General features: G+C 46.3%; 1 protein-coding gene across 5 annotated transcripts in view; it reads right to left on the minus strand.

Annotated features, from left to right (window-relative positions):
- ATL3 (atlastin GTPase 3) overlaps positions 1-19,210 on the minus strand; it is a 50,658-nt gene extending 31,448 nt beyond the window's left edge. Inside the window, exons 1-4 of one of the 5 annotated variants that reach the window (XM_055296126.2) lie at positions 18,915-19,001; positions 18,556-18,677; positions 5,757-5,893; positions 5,478-5,621 (exon numbers count right to left, since the gene is read on the minus strand). In XM_055296126.2, the coding sequence (XP_055152101.2) occupies positions 5,478-5,621; positions 5,757-5,893; positions 18,556-18,677; positions 18,915-18,994 (483 nt within the window). In that variant the 5' untranslated portion in view covers positions 18,995-19,001. The other 4 variants (XM_063642432.1, XM_055296185.2, XM_055296255.2 and 1 more) reach the window with 4 other exon arrangements.
- Positions 19,211-19,653: the final 443 nt, after the last annotated feature.

Below are 19,653 nucleotides of genomic sequence, written 5' to 3' on the forward strand. Positions count from 1 at the left end.
CAGGAGTTCCAGACCAGCCTGGCCAACACGGTGAAATCATGTCTCTACCAAAAATACAAAAATTAGGCCAGGTGCAGTGGCTCACACCTGTAATTCCAGTACTTTGGGAGGCCAAGGCAGGTGGATCACCTAAGGTCCAGAGTTCGAGACCAGCCTGGCTAACATGGCAAAATCCCGTCTTTACTAAAAATACAAAAAAAGTGGGCATGGTGGCGCACACCTGTAGTCCCACCTACTCCAGAGGCTGAGGCAGGAGAATTGCTTGAACCCAGGAGGCAGAGGTTGCAGTGAGCCGAGACCACACCGCTGAACTCCAGCCTGGGTGAGAGAGCGAGATTTTGTCTCAAAAAAAAAAAAAAACAAAACTCTTTGGTATATACCCAAAGAAGCTGAAAACTTACGTCTCAACAAAAACCAACACATGAGTATTTATAGGAGCTTTATTCTTAATTGTCAAAATTTGAAAGCAACCAAGATGTCCTTCAACAGGCAAATGGATGAACAAACTGGTGCATTCATAATGTAGAATACTATTCAGCAATAAAAAGAAATGAACTATCAAGACACAAAAGAGTTGCAGAAATCTTAAAATCACATTGCTAAGTGAAAGAGGCCAATCTGAAAAAGCTGCATATTTTATGATTCTAACTATACGACATTCCAGTAAAGGCAAAACTATGGAGACAGTAAAAAGATTGGCCGGGCGCGGTGGCTCACGCCTGTAATCCCAGCACTTTGGGAGGCCGAGGTGGGCGGATCACGAGGTCAGGAGATCGAGACCATCCTGGCTAACACAGTGAAACCCCATCTCTACTAAAAATACAAAAAATTAGCCAGGCGTAGTGGCGGGCGCCTGTAGTCCCAGCTACTCGGGAGGCTGAGGCACGAGAATGGCGTGAACCCGGAAGGCAGAGCTTGCAGTGAGCCGAGATTGCGTCACTGCACTCCAGCCTGGGCGACAGAGCAAGACTGTCTCAAAAAAAAAAAAAAGGATCAGTGGAGGAGTTTGTGGGGAGGGAAGAAGAGAGGAACAGATAGGTACATTACAGAGAATGTTTAGGGCAGTGTGACTATTCTGTATGATACAGTAATAGTGGGCACATGTCACTACACAGTTGTCAAAATCCAATGTACAACACAATCAGTGAGCCCTAAAGTAAACTATGTATGGGCTTTAGCTAATGACAATATATTGGTTCAAATATTAATTGTAACAAATGTATCACACTATTACAAGATGTAAACAATAGAGCAAACTGAAGGAGAGTGTGGGAATGGGGCAGGTTCCAATTAATTTTCCTGAAAACCCAAAACGAACAAAATAAAGATACGATTTTTTTTTTGAGACGGAGTCTTGCGCTGTCGCCCAGGCTGGAGTGCAGTGGCGCGATCTCGGCTCACTGCAAGCTCCGCCTCCCAGGTTCACGCCATTCTCCTGCCTCAGCCTCCTGAGTAGCTGGGACTATAGGCGCCCGCCACCACGCCTGGCTAATTTTTGTATTTTTAGTAGAGACGCGGTTTCACTGTGTTAGCCAGGATGGTCTCGATCTCCTGACCTCATGATCCGCCCACCTCGGCCTCCCAAAGTGCTGGGATTATGGAGTTTCACTCTGTTGCCCAGGTTGGAGTGCAATGGCACGATCTTGGCTCACTGCAACCTCCACCTCCCAGGTTCAAGCGATTCTCCTGCCTCAGCCTCCCGAGTAGCTGGGATTACAGGCATGAGCCACCATGCCCGGCTAATTTTTGTATTTTTAGTAGAGACAGGGTTTCACATGTTGGTCAGGCTCATCTCGAACTCCTGACCTCAGATGATCGGCCCGCCTCGGCCTCCCAAAGTGCTGGGATTACAGGCATGAGCCACTGCGCCTGGCCTTTTTTTTTTTTTTTTTTTTTTTTGAGACAGAGTTTTGCTCTTGTCACCCAGACTGGACTGCAATGGCACAACCTCAGCTCACTGCAACCTCTACCTCCCAGGTTCAAGCAATTCTCCTGCCTCAGCCTCCTGAGTAGCTGGGATTACAGGTGCACACCACCACACCCGGCTAATTTTTGTATTTTTAATTGAGCAAGACTGTCTCAAAAAAAAAAAAAAAAAAAAAAAAACAAAAGTTGTTTTCTGTTAATTTTAATATCTGTGTTAGTTCTGAGACAGTTTTGATTGATTTTTCTCCTCATTTGGGTTATATTTTTCTGCTTCTTGCATGTCTGCAAATTTTTGATAGGATGTAGATTTGTGGATTTTCCCTTGTTGGGTGCTGGTTATTTTTGCATTCCTATAACATATCTAGCTTTATTCTGAGATGTAGTTAAGTAATTTGGAAACTCTGGTTTTTTCTGTTCTTGCTGTTTAGATTTGTTAAATGGAACCAGAGAGGGTTGGTAGTTATTCCTCACTACTGAGGCAAGACTCTGAGTACTCTTCCTAATCCCACTGCAATCTCCGCCTCCCAGGTTCCAGCAATTCTCCTGCCTCAGCCTCCCAAGTAGCTGGGATTACAGGTGGGCACCACCAAGCCCGGCTAATGTTTGTATTTTTAGTAGCGACAGGGTTTCACCATGTTGGCCAGGCTGGTCTCGAACTCCTGACCTCAGGTGATCCGCCCACCTCAGCCTCCCAAAGTGCTGGGAATACAGGCATGAGCCACTGCGCCTGGCCTTTTTTTTTTTTTTTTTTTTTAGATACAGTTTAGCTCTTGTTGCCCAGGCGGAAGTGCAATGGTGCGATCTCGGCTCACTGCAACCTCCAACTCCTGGGTTCAAGCGACTCTCCCGCCTCAGCCTCCCAAGTAGCTGGGATTACAGGCATAACCCACCACACTCAGCTAATTTTTTGTATTTCGTAGAGATGGGTTTTCACCATGTTGGTCAGGCTGGTCTCAAACTCCTAACCTCAGGTGATCCACTCACCTCAGCCTCCCAAAGTGTGGGATTACAGACGTACGCCACTGCGCCTGGCCAAAGAATTTTAAATGAACAAAGCATCAACCAGCTGTGGAACAACTTCAAGCAGCAAGAGGCACATGTAATAGGAGTCTCCAAAGGGAATAACAGACCAAAAAAACTTGAAGAAATAATAACTTTAAAATGTCCAAATTTGATAAAAATTATAAATCTGCAGATTCAAGAAGCTCAACAAAACCCACATACAAAAAAACATGAACTACATTGGCCTGGCGCGGTGGCTCACGCCTGTAATCCCAGTACTTTGGGAGGCCGAGGCAGGCAGATCACGAGGTCAGGAGATTGAGACCATCCTGGCTAACACAGTGAAACCGTCTCTACTAAAAATACAAAAAATTAGCCAGGCGTGGTGGCAGGTGCCTGTAGTCCCAGTGCCTTGGGAGGCTGAGGCAGGAGAATGGCGTGAACCTGGGAGGCGGAGCTTGCAGTGAGCCGAGATCGCACCACTGCACTCCAGCCTAAGCAACAGAGCGAGACTCCCTCTCAAAAAAAAAAAAAAAAAAAAGAAACAATGGCAGCAAAAAGGCAAAGGGGCAACACCTTTGAAGTACTGAGAAAAATATGTTGGCCTAGAACTCTATACTAAGAGTAAATATTTTCCAAAACAAAGGCAAAATAAAGATTTTTCAGATGTATGAAAGCTAAAAGAATTCAGTACCAACAGTCCAGCACTTCAAAATATCAAAGGCGGACAGGCATGGTGGCTCACCCCTGTAATCCCAGCACTTTGGGAGGCTGAGACAGGCGGATCATGAGGTCAGGAGTTCCAGACCAGCCTGGCCAACATTGTGAAACCCTGTCTCTACTAAAAATACAAAAATTAGCTGGGCATGGCGGTGTACACCTATAGTCCCAGCTAATCAGGAGGCTGAGGCAGAAGAATTGCTTGAACCTGGGAGGCGGAGACTGTAGTGACCAAGATTGTGCCACTGCACTCCAGCCTGAGCAACAGAGCGGGATGTCTCAAAAAAAAAAAAAAAAAAAGCACAAACAGGCGTGAAGGCATGCTTATAGGATTGGGCTAAAAACAGAAGTTAATGGATGAAAGTCTGTATAAGAAACACTGACTTACCCCTACCGATCCTTACAAAGAAATCTGTGGAGAGGCTCTATGCCCATAGCTTACAAGGCATGGATGAGACTGGGGCTAAGAAGCCCTACTGATAGCTGGGGGGTAGTGAATGCCCACCTTCTGAACAGTGAGATCCCCAATGCCATTTCCCTGCTCAACTCCCAGAACAACAACAGCCAGATCTGTGCCACCCATACAGGAGTAAGGAAGTCAAGAACAGAAGTGGTAACACATAAGAGCATCAGCCTCTGGGAAGTGAAAACTGGGCAGAGAGGAGAATAACACACATGACAGCTGCTTTCTGTTAGAAGCCTTACAGTAGTATTTGACCTTTTAAACTATATTCATGCATTTTATTTAAGAATCTTAAAAACAATCAATATGTATTAATTTTAAATCATTCACTTTGATAAAAAGTTGTTTTCACATCTTCCTTCCTTTTACTGAAAAAAAATTTCAGAAAATAACAGTTCATAAAAGACACAAACAAATCAACAGGTATATACCAGTGGAAAACACAATATGAAACTAAAAATGCCATTGGCTTTTTTTTTTTGAGATGGAGTCTCGTACTGTCGCCCGAGCTAGAGGACAGTGGCGTGATCTCGGCTCACTGCAACCTCTGCCTCCCGGGTTCAAGCGATTCTCCTGCCTCAGCCTCCCAAGTAGCTGGGATTACAGGCGCCCACCACCACACCCAGCTAATTTTTTGTATTTTTAGTAGAGACAGTGTTTCACTATGTTGGCCAGGCTGGTCTCAAACTCCTGACCTTGTGATCCGCCCACCTTGGCCTCCCAAACTGCTGGGATTACAGGCGTGAGCCACAGCGCCCGGCTGCCACTGGCTTCTTTAATTGGTTAAGAGCACAAAATGTAACAGGCAGAAGGTCTGTTTCAAACAAATTAAAAAGCTGTGTTTTTTAAATTCTCCCCAAGTCGGATATACACACACCCACAAAAATAGTGTGTGAAGGAAAGCTGTCATACACAGTAAGTTGTATCCTGAATTATTCAAGGAAACACATGTTGAAATAGGAATTAACAGAGTCAGCAACAGATTAATATTTTTTAATTGAGTCTAAAAATGCTACATGGCCCTAAGCAATACTACATAAAGTACTGTTAGGTACAAAGGAAAAAGTCTGTATAGCTTTTAGCAAAAATGTTTTTCCAGAAAAGAAAATTAAAATAATGCAATCAGCAGACCAAGGAGACTACAGCTAGACATCGGAGCTACAACTTCTCATATCTGTGTCAGAAAATCCTATTTATCCACAACAGACTAAAATTTCAGGACAAAACAGGGACTTTTTAACTTTTCTTACTTTATCCATTTTAAATTCTTTAATAAAAGGTTTTTAAATTGGGTTAACACAGTACGTGCTGAAGTTCATATTTTGTTGTTGTTGTTGTTAATCTGTAAGGTCATTTTCATCCTTACCTTCTTCCCACCTGGCTTCTCCACAGTGAAAACTTCACTCCAGATCTGAATCCCAGTGGTTTCTGGATCAGATCCCCCTCTCCATGAAAATCCTGTTAATGGTTCTTCTGGGTCACCCAACCAATTTGAATGGCCACTTTCCTTCTACAGAAGTAAGAAATTTCCATTAAATCTTAAATTAAAAATTTTATGCATCAAGGATATTATCTATGAGCTTATTTCGCTTTTTTGGACATTAAAGTCTCACTTTTTACTTGAAATAAAATAATTCTATCTTACCTGAGAATATAAGTATCGTAGCATAAAATCCAGAATGAAGGACTTGCCCTTTCGGAAGGCACCAGCCACTGAAACCACCACCACATCAAGATCTCGGATGTGCTCCTGCGAGAGGATGCTGGCCAAGGCTTTCTCATCTAGCTCAAAGGAATGTTGATCTTTCTGAACCAAAACAACCTGCACTGGACCAGGCTTGCTGCTCTCCATGGCATCACCTATGTTCATGCAGAGAAAAAAAATCAATGTCAAATATTTAAAATATGTTTTCGAATATAGGGAAAACAAAAACTTCTTAAACAGGGGACAGGGCCAGGCTCAGTGGCTCATGCCTATAATCACAGCACTTTGGGAAACCAAAGCAGAAAGATTACTTGAGGCCAGGAGTTTCAGACTAGTCTGGGAAACAGTGAAACCCAACGCTATGAAATTTAAAAAAATTAGCCAGGTGTAGTGGTGTACACCTGTAGTCCTAGCTACTTGGGAGGCTGAGGCAGGAAGACTGCTTGAGCCCAGGGGTTTGAGGTTGCAGTGAGCTATGACAATACCACTGTACTCCAACCTGGGTGACAAAACTAAACAAAACAAAAAACGGACACAAAAGTACTAACCATAAAAGGGCAGGACACAGTGGTTTGCCCCTGTAATCCCAGCACTTTGGGAAGCCGAGGTGGGTGGATCACTTGAGGTCAGGAGTTCAAGACCAGCCTGACCAACATGACGAAACCCCATCTCTACCAACAAATACAAAAATTAGCCGAGTATGGTGGCGTGCACCTGTAAGTCCTAGCTACTCGGGAGGCTGAGGCACGAGAATAACTTGAACCTGAGAGGCAGAGGTTGCAGTGAGCCAAGATCATGCCATTGCACTCCCACCTGGGCGACAGATAAGACCCTGTCTCAAAGAAAGAAAGTACTAACCATTAAAGAAAATAAAATAACACAGACTTCATTAAAATTAAAAATTTTGTTCACTTAAAGACTTCAATAAGTAAAAATGCAAGCCATAGGCTAGGGAAGAGTATTCACAACATCTGTTTCCAAAGGACCCACATCCAACATCAACATAGCAATCCCTAAGAAAAAAATAACAGGCACTTTGCAAGAAAAAGATATACAAATCCCATTAAAAGGTACTTCCGTATCATTACTTAACAGGGAAATGTAAATTAAAACCACAATAAGATACCACTACCTGCCCATCAGAATGGCTAAAATTTAAAGACTGACAATATCAACTTTGGGACAGGGTATGAAGCAACTGGAATTCTCACACATTCTGATAGGAGCACAAAATACTAAAGCCACTTCAAAAAACTGTTTGGCAGTATCTACAAAAATTAAATGTATCTGTGATCCAGCAATTCTACTCCTAGGTATACACCTAAGAGAAATGAATGCCTACGTCCACCAAAAAACATATATACAAGAATGTTGAGCTGGGCGTGGTGGCTCACACATATAGTCCCAGCTACTTGGAGAGCTGAGGCAGGAAGATCACTTGGGCCCAGCAGTTCAAGACCAACCTGGACAATATTGCAAGACTCTATCTCAAAAACAGAAAGTTCATTATCAGCTTTACTCAAAACAGTCCAAAAGTGGAAATAAAACAATGTCTATCAATAACAGTGTTTGCCACTGCTAAGCTTTATTTAGAGATATATATATATACATATATATATTATTTAATCCTCAGAACAACTCTATGATGTAAATAATACTGCCCCATTTTAAAAAGAAGGAAATGGCCAGGCTCAGTGTCTCACACTTACAATCCCAGCACTTTCGGAGGCCAAGGCAGGCTGATCACTTGAGGTCAGGAGGTCAAAACCAGCCTGGCCAACATGGTAAAGCCCCGTCTCTATAAAAATACAAAAAAAAAAAAAAAAATTAGCCAGGCGCGGTGACGCACGCCTGTGGTCCCAGCTACTCAAGAGGCTGAGGGAGAAGAATTGCTTGAACCAGGAGGCAGAAGCTGCAGCGTGCGGTGATCGCGCCACTGCACTCCAGCCTGGGCGGCAGAGCGAGACTTGGTCTCAAAAAAAAAAAAAAAAAAAGAAGGAAATGAAGGCTTATGAAGGTTCAGCATATTGCCCAACAGGTCCTAGAAATAAGCTCAAAAAGATCTTTAGGTGGCTGTGTTTTGCATATCACTAGTAATAACTCAAAAAGTTTTAGAAGCAATTAATTCTATAGTTCAAAATTAAGCACTAACTAGTATTATACTTTCCTTACCAGAGTTTCTCTACCAAAACACAAAGATAATTAATTAATTTGAAATTGAGGCCAGGCACAGCATCCACACCTGTAATCCTAGCATTTAGAAAAGCTGAGATGGGAGAATTGCTTGAGGCCAGAGTTCAAGACCAACTTGGCCAATATAGCGAGAGACTGTTTTAAAAGAAGAGAAGAGAAGAGAAGAGAAGGCAAGGGGCCGGGCGCGGTGGCTCACCTGTGCAATCCCAGCACTTTGGGAGGCCAAGGCGGGCAGATCACCTGAGGTCGTGAGTTCCAGACCAGCCTGACCAACATGGAGAAACCCTACCTCTACTAAAAATACAAAATTAGCCGGGTGTGGTGGCACATGCTTGTAATCCCAGCTACTTAGGAGGCTGAGGCAGGAGAAGTGCTTGAACCCAGGAGGGGGAGGTTGTGGTGAGCCGAGATTGCGCCACTGCACTCCAGCCTGGGCGAAAGAGTGAGACTCCGTCTCAAAAACAAAAAAAAAAAGTGAAAAGAAAGCAAGAAGGAAATTCATTCAGGCTAGATGTGGTGGCTCATGCCTGTAATCCCAGCACTTTGGGGGCCCAGGCGGGCGTGTCACCCGAGGTCAGGAGTTCAAGACCAGCCTGGTCCAACATGGTGAAACTCCGTCCCTACTAAAAATACAAAAATTAGCCGGGTGTGGTGGTGGGCGCCTGTAATCCCAGCTACTCCAGAGGCTGAGGCAGGAGAATTGCTTGAACCTGCACGGTGGAGGCTGCAGTGAGCCAAGATAGTGCCGCTGCACTCCAGCCTCGATTTCAGAGCAAGACTCTATCTCAAAAAAAAAAAAAAAAAAGAAAGAAATTCAGAGCCACTTAGTAGCTGTGGACTTATGGGAAGTTCACAAAAAACTACCAGTGGGGCCTAAGGAATGAATAAAGAACTATTTCCCTAAGAGTGAGTATGTGTCACTGTTATTAAAGATGTTTTTAGGTAGTTAAAAGGACATAGTAATTTTAATAATTATGCATGTTAATGTATACTTTAAAACAATAAATCTGTATTTTGATAAATTATCCTTTAGAAGGATGCAAAGTTTAAGAAGTCTGTTTGTTTATTTATTTAAGACAAGGTCTGGCTCTATAACTCAGGCTGGAGTGCAGTGGCACGATCTTGCTTCACTGCAACCTCCGCCTCTCTGGCTCAAGTCATCCTCCCACCTCAGCCTCCCAAGTAGCTGGGACTACAGGCATTCATCACCACACCCAGCTAATTTTTGTATTTTTGGAGAGACGGTGTTTCACCATGTTGCCCAGGCCCGTCCTGAACTCCTGAGCTCAAATGATCCACTCGTCTCAGCCTCCCAAAGTGTTGGGATTACAGCAACACCGTACCCAGCCAAGAAGTCAATTTAAAGTAGACTTAAGGAGACATATCCAGTAAAGCTTAGTACTGACAGGCAGACATGGCCAAAATCACAGCAACATGGTACCCGGCCAAGAAGTCAATTTAAAGTAGACTTAGGAGACATATTAAGTAAAGCTTAGTACTGACAGGCAGACATGGCCAAAATCACAAAGATGGTTCCAAAATGACTTTGCCTAACCAGCAGTGAGGGCTACAAGATCATGGCAGGCAAAGCAGACAAAACAGTTTGACTGCAAGACTCTCTCCCCTTCAAGCTACTGGAATTGCTGCTCACTTTTTACATTTATAGTATCAGATAGCAAGAGAAGGGTTCTTCGCACTTTTTTTTTTTTTTTTTTTTTTTCTGGAGACAGTATCTTGCTCTGGCACCCAGGCTGGAATGTAGTGGTGAAATCCTAGCTTACTGCAGCCTCAAATTACTGGGTTCAAGCAATCCTCCCACCTCAGCCGCCAGAGTAGCTGGGACTACAGGTGTGTGCCACCATGTCTGGCTAATTTTTTAATTTTTTTGTAGAGATGGCGGTCTCATTATGTGGCCCACATTAGTCTCAAACTCCTGGGCTCTAGTGATCCTCTCACCTCAGCCTCCCAGAATGCTGGGATGATAGGCCACTGTGAATGTGGATGATAGCCACTATGACTAGCTTCTTCCTACTTTTTAAGTTTTTGCAGACTATTGGAAAACAAGTTATAAATATAGGTTAAATGTCATGCTATCATTGTAATCGATGTATACTAATACTTTTCTTTCCTGTTATTGCCTGGATTAAAAAGGAAACATTTCTATGAATAATCTCTTAGGGTTCTTATTGCCCCAGCAGCAGGTAAATCCAAGATCCAAAGACCTTCAGTCTTTCATACAAAGAACTAATGAGAAGAATTTATTCAGACTTCAGGGATAAGCCACAGTGTTAAGTACTGTGTATACTGTGTAGCACTCAAAGAAATACAAAACAAAGTCTCGATTGTGGCAGAGATGTCTGGTTGTTCCCCCAATATTAATTTCTCTCTCCTGCTATATAATAGATTTTTAGCTGGGCATACAACTGCCCAGAAGAAACACATTTCCAACCCAAATTTATAGCTAGGATATGACCAGGTGACTAAATTCTGACCAATGGGAAGTGACTGGAAATGACAGACACAACTTCCAGATCAGGCATCTTCCCCCTGCTTGCTGGCTAGGTGTAAAAGTGGGAGTGAATCATCTTGGGCCAGGCATATGAGGGCAACACCCCAAGAATGCTGGAGAAACAAGAGAGGTCAGATTTCATATAGCAGAACTGCCATACTGGTTCACTTCTATGTGAAAGAAAAATAAATGTCTGCCTTGCTTAAACCACTTATTTGGAGGCTCCATCAAATACAGCCAAACCTAGTAGCCAACACAACAGCCTTCCAGGGCTTTACAATTAAGTTCATCATACCAGATCTTTCTGTTTTATCTGTTTCACTATGAAAAGTTTACTGAGCGAGGCCAGCCTCCGTGGCTCACGCCTGTAATTCCAGCACCTTGGGAGGCAGAGGCAAGCAGGTCACTTGAGGTCAGGAGTTCGAGACCACCCTGGCCAATATGGTGAAACCCCGTCTCTACCAAAAATATAAGAAATTAGCTGGGCGTGGTGGTAGGCACCTGTAATCCCAGCTACTTGGGAGGCTGAGGCAGGAGAATCATTTGAACCCGGGAGGCAGAGGTTGCTGTGAGCCAAGATTGCACCACTGCACTCTAGCCTGGGCGACAGAACGAAACTCTGTCTTAAAAAAAAAAAAAAAAGTGTACTGAGCAATGTCAATGTAATGAGCAATGTCAATGTAATGACACACAGCACATACAATAAACTATTGTATTTTTTTTTTTTTTTGAGATGGAGTCTTGCTCTGTTGCCCAGGCTGGAGTGCAGTGGCGCGATCTTGGCTCACTGCAACCTCCGCCTCCCAGGTTCAAGCAACTCCTCTGCCTCAGTCTCCCGAGCAGCTGGGACCACAGGCATGCACCTCCATGCCCGGCTAATTTTTGTATTTTTAGTAGAGACAGGGTTTCACCACATTGGCCAGGCTGGTCTCAAAACTCCTGACCTTGTGATCCGCCTGCCTCAGCCTCCCAAAGTGCTGGGATTACAGGCGTGAGCCACCATGCCTGGCCAACAAACTATTGTAAAATGAATGAATGACATGTACCATAATGTAGTTGAAGGCTACAACCCAAAGGATGCAAGTGGCATTGTCAGAGCAATAACCATGGAAGATAAAGTTAACGTGGTTACAAGATGGGGTTATCCAATGATAAGAATATATACAGTTGGCCGGGCGCGGTGGCTCACGCCTGTAATCCCAGCACTTTGGGAGGCCGAGGCGGGCGGATCACGAGGTCAGGAGATCGAGACCATCCTGGCTAACACAGTGAAACCCCGTCTGTACTAAAAATACAAAAAAAATTAGCGGAGCGAGGTGGCGGGCGCCTGTAGTCCCAGCTACTTGGGAGGCTGAGGCAGGAGAATGGCGTGAACCCCGTGGGGCGGAGCCTGCAGTGAGCCGAGATCGTGCCACTGCACTCCAGCCTGGGCAACAGCGAGACTCCGTCTCAAAAAAAAAAAAAAAAAAAAAAAGAATGTATACAGTTGAGACTGGGCATGGGGGCTCATGCCTGTAAATCCCAACACTGGAAGGCAGAGGCGGGCGGATCACCTGAAGTCGGGAGTTCAAGACCACCCTCACCAACATGGAGAAACTGTCTCTACTAAAAATACAAAATTAGCTGGGCATGGTGGCACATGCCTGTAATCCCAGCTACTTGGGAGGCTGAGGCAGGAGAATCGCTTGAACCCCAGGAGACGGAGGTTGCGGTGAGCTGAGATTAAGCCATTGCACTCCAGCCTGGGTGACAGAGTGAGACTCCATCTCAAAAAAAAAAAAAGAGGAACGTATACAGTTGTGTACGGTGAACCGTACTTCAAAAGAAGCTGAAGACTACTGAGGACAGCTATGGGGGAAAAGTCCTTACTCATCTCTTCCTCTCCCTGTAGCACAGTACCCAAGAATAAAGGAAGGGAACCAGACTCTGTTTAGTCGGAAGAGCTGGGGTGACTCTGCATTTCTCTTCACACCAGTAATATAAGCATGATTATCAACATCCACCAGATTTAAAAAGATCTTGTTGGCCAGGCATGGGAGGTCTCGCCTATAATCCTAGCACTTTTGGGAGGCTGAGGCAGGCGGATCACCTGAGATCAGGAGTTCGAGACCAGCCTGGGCAACACGGCGAAACCCCATCTCTACTAAAAATACAAAAATTAACCAGGCATGGTGGTAACGCACCTGTAATCCCAGCTACTTGGTATCACTTGAACCTGGGAGGCAGAGGTTGCAGTAAGTCAACCACTGCACTCCAATCAGGGCAACAGAGCAAGACCTTGTCTCAAAAAAAAAAAAAAAAAAGTTGTTGTTCACTGACGGTGCTCCTTGGGTTTGGGCCTACGTAAGGGAAGAATTATTTTGAGCTGTACACACCACCAATAATGCAAGTTAAATGGAGCTGCTTATATATTACACCTTTTTTAAGACTGGGTCTCACTCTGCTGCACAGGCTAGAGGTGCGGTGGTGCAATCATGGTTCACTGCAGCCTCGACCTACTGGGCTCAGGCAATCCTCCCACCTCAGCCTCCCAGTATCATCTCACTGCAACCTCTGCCTCCTGGGTTCAAGCAATTCTCCTGCCTCAGCCTCCTGAGTAGCTGGGATTACAGGCACACACCACCACGCCTAATTTTTGTATTTTTAGTAGAGGTGGCGTTTCACCACCTTGGCCAGACTGGTCTCAAACTCCTGACCTCAGATGATCCGCCCACCTCAGCCTCCCAAAGTGCTGGGATTACAGGCGTGAGTCACCGCACCCAGCCTACCCTCTGTTTGGATGATACAACTTCACAGATCTCTAACTTGCATTTAGTCTAAATGTACAACTGCCTAATGGACAGATTCACCTGCTTACTCTCAGAAGTAACCTGTGGAAATATATGAATTTAGGACTCAAAACACAAGTTCCTGTTCCAGCCCTACCACTAACAACCTGTGTGATCCTGGGCATGTCTAGTTTTCAGTTTCATCACTAAAATGAGTCGAGTGCTAACTAGGCGCAGTGGCTCATGCCTGTAATCCCAGCACTTTGGGAGGCCAAGGGGGGTGGATCGCGCACCGTGCGATCAAGTGATCCATCCACCTCAGACTCTCAAAGTGCTGGGATTACAGGCATGAGCCACCATGCCTGGTCCACTTGTCAGGAATCTTAAACTCTGGAGATATAGTCTCCGGGGAGGGTACTAAAAATATCTGTAAGTGGCAACTTTACATGCCTTGTCCCTTTAGAGAAGCAATTATTTTCCAAAGTCTAATTCTGCATACTGCAACGACAGTTAATGCTATATTACATTACTTACATGAATATGGATAACGTGGTATTTTTGCACAGACACAAAGCTACAGCTGGACCACAGTCACATCTGTCATTCACATGTATTTATGTGAATTTACAACCTATGTTTAAAATTCCAGAAATAATTCATAAGTCTTAAGATTGCAATGCAGTTCTTAGTACCATGATGAAATCTTGTGCTATCCTGCCTGGGACATGAATCATTCCTTTTTCCAGAGTATCCACACTTTCTTTATACACTACCATGCCCATTAGTTACTTAGTAGCCTTCTCATTGATCAACCTAGTGTATACAGGGCTCAGTGCTATCAGCAGTTTCAGGCATCCACTAGGGGCCTTACAATATATTCCCCTCAGATAATGGGGACTACTTCATTGCTGTAAATAGCTCATGATAATATTCTATCAGTCATCAATTCAAGTATGTAGAAAATGTTGAAAATCTTTGTACAATTAGAAAGCTTTTTTTTTTTTTTTGAGACAAATTCTTGCTCTGTTGCCCAGGCTGGTGAGCAGTGGTGTCATTCCTGCTCACTGCAACCTCCACCTCCCAGGTTCAAGTGATTCTCCCACCTCAGCCTCCCAAGAGTTTAGGATTCCTGAGAAGTGGGCCGGGTGCAGTGGCTCACGCCTGTAATCCTACCACTTTGGGAGGCCAAGGCGGATGGATCATTTGCGGCCAAGAGTTTGAGACTAGCCTGACCAATATGGTGTAACCCCGACTCTACTTAAAATTCAAAAAAATTGGCCAGGCGTGGTGGTGCATGACTGTAGTCCCAGCTACTCAGGAGGCTGAAGCGGGAGAATCGCCTGAACTTGGGAAACGGAGGTTGCAGTGAGCTGAGATCGCGCCATTGCACATTGCACTCCAGCCTGGGTGACAGAGCGAGAGACTCTGTCTCAAAAAAAAAAAAATGACAGTGTAGACTAGGGTTTCTCAACCTCGGCACTACTGACTTATTGACATTAGGGCTACACAACTGTTCTGGGGGGCTATCCTACGCACTACAGGCTATTGAGCAGCATCCCTGGCCTCTACCCACTAGATAACAGTAACACTCCCCACAGCAGGTTCTAACACCCAAAAAATGTCTCCAGCCATTGCTAAATGCTCCAGAGGCAGGAAGAGGCAATATTACCATAGGTTAAGAACCACTGAGTAGTCAGCCTTGGTGCTCATCCTTACCATTCAAAGAGTTCTGAAATCAAAGTAACCAGTCACAGAAACACTTTGCTGAGTAGATTCATGTATGACTCAGGGTAAAGTAATGATCTGAGTTTTCCAGTCTCCTTATAAAATATCATATTCTCCAAAGGGCAAGAGCAACACACCCAAAACAGAGGCATACCATTTTCATGCCTTGTTCTTCCTGGCAGTCTTTAAGGTTTCTAACTGACAAAGCCAGAGAAAACATCATCACAGGCAAGAGACCTTAGCCAACTCTAGAACTGCTGGGTGTGGTTCCTTCTGGTGGTGGAGGGGTGGGTGCTTTTATATACCATTTTGTCTTAAGGCAGTGATTGTGCCAGTAGACACACTGCAATATGCTTAAGGCTGTTTCAGTGAAAATACTATTTAAATCCAATTAACCAGAATACTGGGCAAATTTTATATTTGTCTGTTGTAGAAAATCTTTTCGCCATAGCACAGAAGGCTGAACAAAACCATATTTTTTTGTTGTTGACTAAGGATTGTGTAATGCTTCATAGGTTTACAAAAATTATCTATGACTAAACGGTACTGAAGATTCAGAAAATCCAAGGAGAGGGCTGAATCTGAAAATGATGCCAGGCTATATCACAAGTGGAGGAAAAAAAATCTTTTTAATGGAATGAGCTCAATAACACTTTTGTATCTCTTTCCTAAGCATAAGAATGCCACCAGGTCAGGTGCGGTGGCTCACGCCTGTAATCCTAGCACTTTGGGAGGCTGAGGCGGGCGGATCATGAGGTCAGGAGATCGAGACCATCCTGGCTAACACGGTGAAACCCCGTTTCTACTAAAAAGTACAAAAAATGAGCCGGGCGTGGTGGCGGGCACCTGTACTCCCAGCTACTCGGGAGGCTGAGGCAGGAGAATGGCCTGAACCCGGGAGGCAGAGCTTGCAGTGAGCCAAGATTGCGCCACTGTACTCCAGCCTGGGCTACAGAGCAAGACTCCATCTCGAAAAAAAAAAGAATGCCACCAAAGGTTTTAATTAGCTGTGTTCCTTTTTTTTTTTTTTGAGACAAGGTCTCACTGTGTTGCCTAGGCTGGAGTGCAGTGGCAAGAACAAGGCTCACTGCAAAAAAAAAAAAAAAAGAAAAACAAGAAAAAAAAAAAGAAGGCTCACTGCAGCCAACTTCCTGGGCTCACTCCATCCTCTCACCTCAGCCTCCTGAGCAGCCAGAACTACAGGCCTGCAACACCACCTTGGCTAACTTTTTTTTTATTTTTTTGCGGGGGAGTTGGCAGGGCGGGGGGGGGCGGGGGGGGCGGGGGGCGTCTCACCATGTTGGCCAGGCTGGTCTTGAACTCCTGACCTCAGGTGATCCACCTGCCTCAGCCTCCCAAAATGCTGGGATTACAGGAGTAAGCCACAGCTCCTGGCCAAGTAAGGATTTCCTAATTAGCGCCTACTATACCAGGAAAGCCTATCTTCTACTCTGTTAACATACTTCAGCTGTGAAATATATCTAAGGTGTTCTAACAATCGAAATACCACGCAACTGGCTCACACCTGCAATCCCAGCACTTTGGGCGGCCGGGCTGGGCGGATAACCTGAGGTCAGGAGTTCAAGATCAGCCTGGCCAACATGGTGAAACCCCGTATCTACTAAAAATACAAAAACTACCCAGGCGCGGTGGTGGGCACCTGTAATCCCAGCTACCTGGGAGGCTGTGGCAGGAGAATCGCTTGAACCTGGGAGGCGGAGGTTGCAGTGAGCAGAGATCACACCATTGCACTCCAGCCTGGGCGAGAGAGCAAGACTCCTTCTCACCAGAAGAAAAAAAAAAGAAAAGAAAAAGAAAATTAAGCTAGTACACATCACATCTATCCTCTGTTATTTCTCCTATTTCATGATTTCTACTACAATGAGGTAGTAAACTATAGCTAATAATGGGCCGGGCACGATGGCTCACGCCTGTAATCCCAGCACTTTGGGAGGCCGAGAAGGGTGGATCACCTGAGGTCAGGAGTTCGAGACCAGCCTGGCCAATGTGGTGAAACCCCGTTTCTACTAAAAACACAAAAGATTAGCTGGGCCTGGTGGTGGATGTCTATAATCCCAGCTACTCGGGAGGCTGAAGCAGGAGAATCGCTTGAACCCAGGAAGCGGAGGGTGCAGTGAGCCAACACTGAGCCACTGCACTCCAGCCTAGGTAGCAAAAACGAAACTCCGTCTCAAAAAAAAAATAGCCGCGCATGGTGGAGAGCGCCTGTAATCCCAGCTACTCGGGATGATGAGGCAGGAGAATTGCTTGAACCCAGGAAGCAGAGGTTGCATTCAGCCGAGATCGCGCCATTGCACTCCAGCCTGGGTGACAAGAGCAAAACTCTGTCTCAAAAAATAATAATAAAATAAAACAATGTGCTGAACTACTGCAATACTGAGATCCTTCTCAGCCAAGTGTTTACAGGTGTTAGAGCGGCAACAGGAATTTCTGGAGTACAAGCTAATCTCTGTGGGAATGGAAAAAAAAAAAGCACTAATTTGAATTTCAGTACCTATGTTGCAATGCTAAATTCTTGACAGGGATTAGTACTCCGTAGGTTATGCTTCTTTAATCTCCAAAAGTAAGCCAATATGTGAAATCGTACATTTTTGGTCCGTTATTCTAAGACTGACAAAACGTTCCATTTCTTCGTATTTGAATTTGAGAACTGAGACTCATTTAAAAATTCTTCACTGTTCTTTTCCTTTTTGCCCTTCGATTTCGCAAGTGAAACGGTCATTTCAATAGCACACACATTACACTAGAATAAAGCCAAGTAAAATGACAGACGAAATCAGATCCGTGAATACACGGTGACTCCTTATTTGGTTTTTACTTAATACTTTCACTATGTTTCATGTCTTCGGGAAAGCAAAAGAACAACGTACTGTGCCAAAAGCACTAACTTAGTAAAAACCAATTTAGGCCAATTCTTTACAGCCTTAAGTGTGGGTTGAAAACCAACTCTCCTAATATTGTGGTCAGAGCCAGAAGGTCGTTAGGATAAAAATAAAGCTTCTAAGACACTTCGCAGCTTTCCAGCACTTCCAGAAAGGCCAAATAAACCAGCATCCACCTTCCCGCTCCATCCGGGCCCCGATTTCCCGACCCAAGAGGGCGCTGAGTGCCCGGGCCCGGAGGGGCAGCGCCCTGGGGCGCCCAGCTCTGCCCAGGGCGGGGCTCGGCGGGACCGAAACTCCGGACGCCGCCCACGGAGACCACCGGCCCTTGGGCCGCCCAGGGGCAGCTGCAGCCCAAAGGAGGAGCTGGAGGAGCCCCCGGCGGCGCCCCGGCCCGAGCCCTGAAGGCGGCCGCCCCCGACCGAAAACTAAGGAAGGCGCCGCCCTCGCTGGACCAGCTGGGCCCGAAGAGGGCCCCCCCCGCCACAAATTCGGAAACCGAGTGACCCCAGTGAGAGACGCGTGGTCCCAGCTCCGGGAATAGGAAAGGCGGCGGCGCGGGCGGGGGTTCTTTTCAGAACTACAGCAGGGAGGGCGGCGGGGGTGGCCGCGGGGCGATCCGGGGAAAATTGGCGCCTCACCTGCTCCTCTTGAGGCAGCTGCTGCCACTCGCTGAGGGGACAACATGGAGCCTCCGCCTTCAAAGCAGAAGCAGTAGGGGTGCAGAGGAGAGGGACGGGTGGGGGCGGGAACGAACCAGGCCCTGGAAGCGGGAAACGGGCGGAGCCTGGGCTCTAGAAAAAACTAGCGAGAAGGTGGGGCACGCGGAGCCGCGACGGAGTGAGCGCAGCGCGGTCTGCGTGGCCCAACGGACAGCCCGAGGCGTGGCGAGAGCAGGACGAGAATAGGCGAGGCGGGGCGGGAAAGCGCACGCGGCAGAATCCCGCCACCGCCCGCCGCGTGTGCGCGCCGCGTGTGCGCGAAGCGAGCCGCCGGGTACCTGTTGGCGGGGCGCTGGGTGCTACGGTCCTTTGGGAATTGTAGTCCCGCGCTCACTGGGTCCCGGCCAGCGCTCCCCATACTGCGCCCTCACGTGGGGCGGGGCTTGGCGCGGTTCTTCGACGACTGAACTACAACTCCCAGCAGGCCGTGCGGGAAGGGGCGGGCTGGCTCGGGTCCTCCAGCGAGCCGCGGCCGGCGCCTAGCGTGCAGACCAGGCCCCAGGCCGAGGCTTTATCTTAGAACCCCCAGTGTGGTAGACGGCTTCGGTGTTTAACTAGGCCTGGGACCACAGATGGGCAGAAGAGAGGCCTCAACCCTGGATGGCATGAACGTCACTGGGTCTTTAATGATTTTGACTTCATAAGGGCAGGTGGCCGTGACTTCATTACCACCTTTATTATCATCTCCCTGTATTCCTGTCCCTGGCCATGGCTGATGCGCACCATCACCGCTCTGATAGCTAATGTAGAAGTCCAGGCCGGGCGCCGCGCCTCACGCTTGTAATCCCAGCATTTTGGGAGGCCGAGGCGGGTGGATCACCTGAGGTCGTGGGCGTTCGAGACCAGGCTGACCAACATGGATAAACCCCGTCTCTACTAAAAATACGAAATTAGCCAGGCGTAGTGGCGCACGCTTGTAATCCCAGCTACTCCGGAGGCTGAACAGGAGAATCGCTTGAACCCAGCAGGCGGAGGTTGCAGTGAGTCGAGATCGCTCCATTGCACTCCAGCCTGGGC

The sequence above is a fragment of the Symphalangus syndactylus genome, chromosome 1, assembly GCF_028878055.3.
Source record: "Symphalangus syndactylus isolate Jambi chromosome 1, NHGRI_mSymSyn1-v2.1_pri, whole genome shotgun sequence".
NCBI classification, from domain to species: Eukaryota; Metazoa; Chordata; class Mammalia; order Primates; family Hylobatidae; genus Symphalangus; species Symphalangus syndactylus.